At 27.1% G+C, this 9,243-nt stretch overlaps 1 protein-coding gene and 1 long non-coding RNA gene across 2 annotated transcripts; both read right to left on the bottom strand.

Annotated features, from left to right (window-relative positions):
- On the bottom strand, positions 1–770 carry LOC102592480 (kunitz-type trypsin inhibitor alpha chain-like). The gene has a single exon (XM_006353856.1). The coding sequence runs from the start codon at positions 738–740 to the stop codon at positions 144–146; it is 597 nt and encodes a 198-aa protein (XP_006353918.1). The 5' UTR covers positions 741–770; the 3' UTR covers positions 1–143.
- A 6,701-nt stretch (positions 771–7,471) lies between these two features.
- On the bottom strand, positions 7,472–8,563 carry LOC102592143 (uncharacterized). The gene is made up of 3 exons (XR_367743.2): positions 8,415–8,563; positions 8,253–8,296; positions 7,472–7,772 (listed from the first exon to the last, which is right to left on the bottom strand). It is a non-coding gene; the product is annotated as an uncharacterized lncRNA (long non-coding RNA).
- Positions 8,564–9,243: the final 680 nt, after the last annotated feature.

Below are 9,243 nucleotides of genomic sequence, written 5' to 3'. Positions count from 1 at the left end.
TACAAAAAAATAAAATATCAAGCATTTATTCTTAAAGGATTAAAATGACAAATCCATATAAAACACCTCCCATAAATTATAACATCATTATTTATTTTCACTATGTTGTTATTATTATTATTATTATACTATGAATAAATTTCTTATGCCTTCCTGAACACAATCTTGAAAACCGGCCGGTTCACAGCCAAATGCCTCGATCCATTTTCAGCTGGTAAAATACCAATATACCCACACAACAATCTTGGACAAATAAAAGAACAACCTGTAGCTCTAGGACAATATTGTAAAGCATAAGCATCTTCATATTTCTGAATCGTAAATAAACTTGTAGATGTGCCATTTTCCGATCCACCCTTAATTCCACCAGTAGTCACAATCCCATCTTCGATTTTCCAAACAGTTGATACGTTACAAATCGATACGTACCTTCGCGCTGCGAATTTTATATTTATGTCCTCATTTTCATCGATTACTAAGCCCGCGCTAGAATTCACCATCAAGAATTTCAACGGGATGCCTACACTTTGAGAATTTCGTGCTTGAAAAACGTCGAGGGGGCAGCTCCCGTTTTCGCCTTTGGCTAGCGTTAGGCCACCACCATTGCCCGCGGAAGCGGGCAATATGTAGTAGGTGTACCCCGGACGGACTTGTTCATTACTAGTATCGAGAACCGGTTCGGATTTTATGATTTGAAATAAGGTAAAATAGAGGAAGCAAGAAAGTAATAAAATCTTCATATTGATCAATAGTATGATTATAATGTTATTAATGGGGAAATTGTTTACTATATTTATATAGAGGTGGCTGTCATCATTTTGAATTTTGCCTTTTCATATGTTTGAAAAATTGAATGTCTAATTTTAGTTATGTTGGTAGAGAAAAGTCAAAAGAATTGAATTTTACCGTGCTTTAAATTTCTTAAAGTTTGGCATTCCGTAAGGAATACTACATTTGAATAGTTTTAGCACCGATAGAAAGTCGTATAAAGATCTAGAATGTACATGGATTTAGAAAATAATCCTATGTGCTTTTTGAATTGTCAACTAAAAGATGGAGAAGAAAAAAGGAAATTCAATCGGTAATACTTCTTGACTTTTAGGAGTCATTTGGAACAAGGTTGAAATAGGTAAAGTTATTTCAGATGGTATTTCAAAGGAATTAGTTATCTCAATTCTCATTATATACATAGGATAACTTAACTTATTATTAAAGTATAAATGAAAAAATCAATAATTTCACTATTGTCTAGTATCTCTAATCAAACATAGAACAAAATAATCATGTATCTCTTATGCTAAATGACTCCATAGTATAAGGGAAAAGAATAAGACAGTAATATTACTAGATGACTATTCGTACGCACCACAATTTTTTTTAAAAAGATAAAGATTTCTTGAACTTGTGATTTAAACATTTTGTTACATATATTTATGTAGTTTATACTAAAGCAGAGTCAATTCAATACCACTATTTGCCTAAAGTCAACATATATAATAAGAAATCATAAATATCTTTAAGAAATTTCATTTACTTTTTTTTTTTTTTTCAGAATTCACTCTTTTAATTTCTTTGAATTGCAAAGCTATAAAGGTTTTCTTATAAGGATTGATTCATTCAATATTTCTTTTCATAAATTTAAAAGAGTAAAAATAAATAAGTTTAAGCTTTAAAATAATATATAAGACCTTCATAAATTATAATAATTATTATTATTATTATTAAAAAAAAAAAAATGAACAAATGTGTGCGGTAACAAGAAAAAATAGAACCAGCCAGATAAGTATATGTAACTAATTAATGAGAAATAAAAACTTAACCTAATTTGCTCACTCATTTTAACGACCCACGCAAAAATCTAAAGAAAAAAACTGAAAATTTTCATTTATGATTATTAAAAAATTATTTATTATATAAAATTAAATACCATTTCAAGTCTTTTTAATATAGGGATGTAGTTTTTAAAATTTTAAGGTTTTAGTTAAAAGATAGTAGAATTTTGAATTAAATTACTTAAATAATTTATATACCAATAAAAAAATTTAAAATAAAAATCAAGGTATTGTATTGCAACAAATGTCTTAACATTGAAAGAACATTTCACCAATTATATAATAATAAAGTACGGCAATCTTTGGCTACAAAGTCATAAACTATAAACACATAAATAACTAATTACATATTTAAATTAATATTTTGGGATCTTTAAATCAAGTGTTATTATCCAGTAATTATAGTTATTAAATATTTCTTACTCATATCACCCCTTAATTGTGTCTGCAATTGACACATTTTTTTGAATCTTTTCTATATACTTTTTTTTTCAACTTACATATTTTCCTGTATATGATTTTTGTTACTTTAATTTTAGGTTAAAATTTCATCAAAACTCACAAGAAATATAATTAGCAAATTAAATTGTTATTTTTACCCTATTATTGGGGTTTGATAGTAATAACAAGCTATTATATTTGTTTGTTTTTTCAGTAAACTTAATAGGAACCTTATCATATAAATATTGTGTGAATAATAGGGTGTGAGATATGTTAATTTTCATTTAGCACATTGAATGATGTTTTTCTACTAACGGTGATGGATATCATATCGAAAAAACTATCGATGATCCACTAAAGTTTAACTACCACGTGATAGATCCATTGGAATTTGAGTACTATAAGGGTGCACATTAATGTGGAGTTGGATTAACGAGGAAAGTTGGATAAATGATGGACATTATAGTGAAGATTAATTGCAATAAAGTATAATCAAAACAGTGTAATTTCACTAAAATGGTTAATATTGTAATTTCAAATTCTTTTATATTATTGTAAATCTAATAATTGTCTGTAGCTATTTCAGTTTAGGTATATTGGCTGTTAAGTCTACATCATACCTATGAAATAACCAATTTCTTCTTCTTTTATTTGTATTCACAACTATTTATTATTGATAAATACACGAATTCTCATATATTTTCTTAGAGGACAATATAGGCTAATAATTTTATTTCAAATCTTTTTATTTTACTATTCTAGTTATGAAGGTTTTAATTTTCATTTTTTGCTCAAATTCTTTGAATTTTCTATTTTAATATAGAAATTAGAATCGATAATAAAAAATTGATGTGTTTGATAAAATAACCAAAATGCCCTAAATATTGTCAAAAAATTATGTATATTAAAGGGATAAGGGTCTGAAAAATGTCTCAACTTTGGTCGGATTTGTTGTTGCGATACTAAACTTTCATGAGGACCTATTACCTCCCTAGACTATTTAATACCATATTTTTTACCCCCTGAACTATTTAATAGTGTATTTTAAAGGTATATATGTGCACACGTGGACACATTACTATTTATAATTTTGTATTAATTTTTATGTCCACATGGGCAAATATATATGTTTAAAATACGATATTAAATAGTCTAAGGAGGTAATAGGTCTTCATGAAAGTTTAGTATCGCAACAGCAAATTCGACCAAAGTTGGGATATTTTTCCGACTCTTATCCCTAGAAATTAAGTAATTGAGTGCAACTAAGGGTGTGTTTGGTATGAAGGAAAATGTTTTCCTAAAAAATGTTTTTTTGGAAAACAAGTGGATTTCTAACTTATTTTCTCATGTTTGGTTGGCAAGTAGAAAATATTTTCTAATGTTTGGTTGGTGAATGAAAAATATTTTTCAGAAAACATCTTTTATTTTTTACTTGAGACTAAAAAATACTCTTTAGGAAAATACTTTTTGATCTATAATCAACCCCGCTAATTGATCTAGGACCCGACCCCAACACCGAAACTAGGATAAGACCCCGATGACTGTTACATTCCAAAATCCGACCTTGAGATTTGACCCAGGACCTGACGGGGTCGCACACGCGGGGGAGGGGGGGCTTGGGGGGCTAGGGTGGCATAAAAAAATGAAAAAATTGAAATATTTTTGGTGGTAGAGATAAAAATATATTTGAAATTTAAAAAATTTAACTTTTTTTTGAAAGGGGACGGTTGGGTACGGGGCATGGGTAGGGTAAAAAAAATAATTAAAGGATGAAGTAGAGTTTTGAAAAATGATTTCCTTACTTTTGGAAAACATTTTTTCAAACATTTAAGGCCAACATGTTTTCCTCCATACCAAACACACCCTAAGTTTTGAATCAGAATAATAATCTATCTCTCCACCAACAATTCCCTCTTTTTCTCCTATCTATCAATACCTTCAACAATTTAAAAAATAACATATATTTTATCTTTTCTTTTTCCTCATTGTCTTTTTCTTTTTCTCATCTTTTAACATATTAAAAATAAATATTCATCCTATTTTTATTTGTCACTTTTAACACAATAAAAAAGAACAAAATTTATCCTTGGACATTAATGTCTTAATTTCAAAATCAATTTTAAGACTTAACGATAAATATCAATTAATATAAATATTATGACAAAATATTTATATCAACCATTATTTCTTTAGCAATGTGTAAAGATCATAGTAGACTAATAAAAGTGAAAGGAGGAAGTAAATCCAATTTGTGTTTCTCAGAGAGAGAAAACTTTATTTCTTTGCTTTTTCTTTTTATTAATGTAAATGTATATATAACTTAATGACTGTATCATGCTTTCTTGAAAATATTAATTATTGTGACTTATTTACTTTTTATGTAGTTTTAAAATATGTAAATTTATTTAAAAAAATAAATAAAAAATTGCATACTCCAAATGAAGTCAAACAACTGACAGAGAGGGAGTAATAAGTTTGCAATTAGCTCAACTTGAATCCTAATTTTTTTTTTATCAGATGTCCACGCCTATATATATCATATAATGTGCGTGAAAGAAAAATTCGATTAAAAGGCACAGAAAGGAGTAGCTGATGTGTCGCTTAAAAAAAAAAATTCTTAAATTTTGTATTCAGTCTATCACCGTCACATAAATTAATATGAAGGAAGTAATAAAAAACAGTTTTTTACGTACACTCCAAAAAGATTAAATGTGTAAATAATCATCTGTGATTGACATATATTTCATATTCATTTGAAATAAAGATCTAGTAATCTATATAATTTTCCCATAATCTTATGTGTCTTTAGAAGATGAGGCCCAATCCATTAGTCTTGAATTGGGTTTTGTCTTTTCGAATTTGGTCAGGTGCACAATTAGCTGTTTTAGGACCCTATTTACATAATAATCAAATTTATACTACTAAATCTTAAAGTTTAACCACTTTAGAGTCACTCAAACATATATATCTTAAATTCAAATTGTCCATAATTTAATGTTAGGTTCTTCTAATTTAAGAAGAAGATAACAAACCAAATTAGAAATCCCTTTAAATCAAGTTTGATTTTTTGAATGTTGTATAATCTTTTTATCTATCGTAGTCATGTAAAAATTATCATCCTCGTCATTTTTTTTCTTAACAACGTTTTCTTATTTTTAAGTGTCGGAATCAAGATTTTCACTAAAGGAGTTCAAAATCTGAAAAAGTAGACACACAAACTAGTCAAAAGGAGTTCGACATCTATTATATACTATACATAAAAAATAGTTATTTTATATAATTTTTCGCCAAAGGAGATTTGAATGAACTCGTGACCATAAGATAGCTCCACGCGCTGCTTATTTAATCCTAACCTCATGTAGTCATACTTATTTTTAGGTCCCATAAATTAATTTTCGTCGTGTAACTCGTGACACCACTTGTTAGGTAGGCCGTAGGTATATAATCAAATAAATTCAAGAAAAAAGTTCTTTATTTCTTTGCCTATCCTTTCATTTATGTATCACAATTGTATCATGCTTTCACATAAATTTTAGGACTTCACGTTTGTTTTTACTTCATCCACAAAATTACCGACGATTTGGTTAATACTTTTTCTCTTTCAATTTATTTGACTTGATATATTCAAAGTAGGAAGGTTATACTAATTAATGTTTGATGTGAATTCAGAAATAAAATCCTTAACGTTTTTGAAATAAAACTTACAATACATATTTAGAAACTATATGATAATTACTATAAGTCACAATAGTTAACAATTTTAAATATATTTAAATTATTTGAAAAAAATATGAAAAACTCTGTCTCCGTTCATTTTTACTATGTATATAGTTACATTTGAACTTGACACACTAAAAAAACAATAATCGATATGGTTATTTTATCATATACCTCTATTAATTAATGTTTGGTAGTAGGCTTTGTAAAAAAATAATCAAGGAAACAAGTAATTAATGCTAAGGGTATAATATTACAAAAAACATATTTTTTTAATTATTAAAAGTGACAAGTAAAGTAAAAAATTATTTTTTGAAATAATGAACAAGATAAAATGAACCGAGGAAATACTATTTAACTATCTAAATGCTAATAACCTAAACAAATAGATTGAAATAAAAAAATAACAAGTAGGTGCTTTCTTGTTCCCATGCGTGGTCAAAACAATCATTTTAAGAATCAAAATACTTAGTTTCTTTTTTGGAGGTATTCATGACAAGTAGAGTGTAGTAAATTAGATACTATGTGAACCAAATCAAGGTTGTTTTATTTTAGAACACATGATCCTCACAAGATAAGTCCAACTACGAAATATTTTAATCCATAGTGTGGCAATAAAAAAAGAAAAAACAACTAGCTAAAAATGCCGCTACATATAGTGTTTCATCTAGATCTCTTCTATTTTCTTTATTTTATATTTTCTTTTCTATTTATTTCAGAATATAAATATCGTCCTTAATTAATTATATAGAAACATTCGAATACGCAAGCGATGAGAGGCAAGGGAGTGAGGGAGAGTTGTTTGCTATAAAAATAGCAAATTATTGTTTTATAATAATATCTTAAAACTATAGTTATTTTTCATAATTAAGTTGGAATTTTTGACTTGTTCCATAATTTTTTCAAATTGCATACCTTACACTATGATTACAGAAGAAAAAAATACATAAAATTGTTAAATTAGATTTTGAGCCTAACTTACACTCTAAAAGCTAGCTTAAAGGGAAGAGAATTGTCCAAACCTTATAAGAAGTTCAATTCTTGTCATTCTTTAATACCCAACTTTGAGTGTCAACATTGAGTAAGATAGGTTTGCTCTGATACCATGTTAAGTTAGATTTTGAATCTATCTCACAACACAAAAACTAGCTCAAAGAAAGAAAAATTGTTCAAGCCATTTAAAGAGTCTACCCGTCATTCTTTAACATAATGAGATAATTTTTGCTTGCACACTTATTACATTCGAGATCCACGTAGTTTTTCCTAGAATGTTTATCGATCAAAAGATCGAGAGTGTAGGTAATAAATTACAGTGAGTAAAATAGAATGATGGACTGCTTATATAAACTTGAAAAATCCTTCCTCACAAGCTAATTTTTTGAAATTAAGTTAGACTACACTGTCGTATTGTTATAAGTGTTATCAATAATACCTCTTCCTAAAAAAAAAACATTATGTTCACACAAACACTGTTACATGAATTAGTACGAAGGAAGAAAGGACAATAATGTAGTTCCTAATAAGAATATAAAACAAGCAACATATATAATTACATCTACTTGAGTAGAATAGTACTGCACATATATCCTTCCTTGATAATCTTTATTTCATCTTTTTGTACACATAAACATAATCTTAAAACGTAATTAATTAATTTAAATTTGACCATTGGGAGCCAGGAGGCTTTGGGTCATGATGATTATTTGCACCTGTTCCTGCATAGTCATCTCTTTCCACCAACAATTCCCTCTTCTTCTTCAACTCATGATCCATTAATACCACCTTCAACAATAAATAAATAAATTACTTGGTAGAAATTTGGACATATATAAAATCATTTACAACTTAATCTGACTTAAAATAGATAATTTAAATTACAAAAAAAAAAAAAAAAAAAAAAAAACCAATATAAAGTGTATTTTAAGTGAAATATTCCCTATGTTCCCAATTTATTTTAAAATTTAAATATTAAATTAAGATGCTTTATAATCACTTAAGTGACTAAAGTTTGTTTTTAGACCATAAATAAGGAAAAATATATCTTTTTAAAATTCTGTATCAAACCACATAAATTGAGACAGGAAAAATAAAAAAAATTTAAGTGAAAGTCATGTGTTGATACAAATTTCAACTTTTTCTATTATCTTCAGACTTTTTAAATTTTTTTTTTTTTCAATTTCAACCCAATCCTTTCCATTTTACCCCATTAAGGAAATTAACAACAAAAAAAAAAACAAAGATTGAAGAGGAGAGAAAGAGAACCTTGTTATGAGAATCTTGATTTTCAGTACTTGTCTTAAGACTTCCTGTGAATTATCACCACACAAGACACAAATATATATTAAGGAATTAAAATTAAGTAACATATATGAAAAGAAATTAAAAGCTGATTTTTATTTTTAAAAAAAGGGGTTTATGACTTACTTGAAGAAGGAACTGCAATTGTGGAGATTAGAAGAGAAAATCCCACAAATATTAGTAACAATAAGCTGAGGAAAGAAACCTTTTTCTCCATTTGTTTTTATGACAGGAAAAAGATAGATCTGAGAACAGAAAAATATGACAGCTAAAGGTACTGTCTTTTTATAGGAGAAGCCTACTATTTTAATATCTCTAATAATTTTGTAATATAAAAATTGAACTTTTACTTACCTGTCATAATTAATGACCTTTTATGTAGTAACTTTTTCATAACCGTGATTAAATTTGAATCACGTATTATAAGGATCATTTGATAATAATGCTTTCCATATCCAATATTTGAATAAAAAATATATGGTTAAAAATGAAACAGTCATACATAATAACTTATGTGGTACTTCATTAGCAATTACTGTTTTGTTAAGTGTTGTCACCTTATGTAGTAACTTTTTTATAACCGTAATTAAATTTGAATCACGTATTATAAGGATCATTTGATAATAACACTTTCTATATCCAATATTTGAATAAGAATTATTTGGTTAAAAATGAAACAGTCATACATTATAACTTACGTGGTACTTCATTAGCAATTACTGATATTCAGTTTTTATTCTGTTTCAAACTTGGATAATTAGGTAAATATAATTAACTAATGCTAATAAATGATTGACATGGTAGGATTGAATTTGCCCCTTTTAGAAAAGATAAATAAATGAATGGTTTTATATTTTGTGTCATGTCATTAAATTATTAGTTTATTACTGAAATTATACTTTTGAACTAAAAGAATATATTTTGTGTGATATAATAATACTTAGTACTTTTTGTT

Source organism: Solanum tuberosum, unplaced genomic scaffold (assembly GCF_000226075.1).
Source record: "Solanum tuberosum cultivar DM 1-3 516 R44 unplaced genomic scaffold, SolTub_3.0 scf00159, whole genome shotgun sequence".
NCBI classification, from domain to species: domain Eukaryota; kingdom Viridiplantae; phylum Streptophyta; class Magnoliopsida; order Solanales; family Solanaceae; genus Solanum; species Solanum tuberosum.
This window is presented reverse-complemented; position numbering and strand designations above follow the sequence as displayed.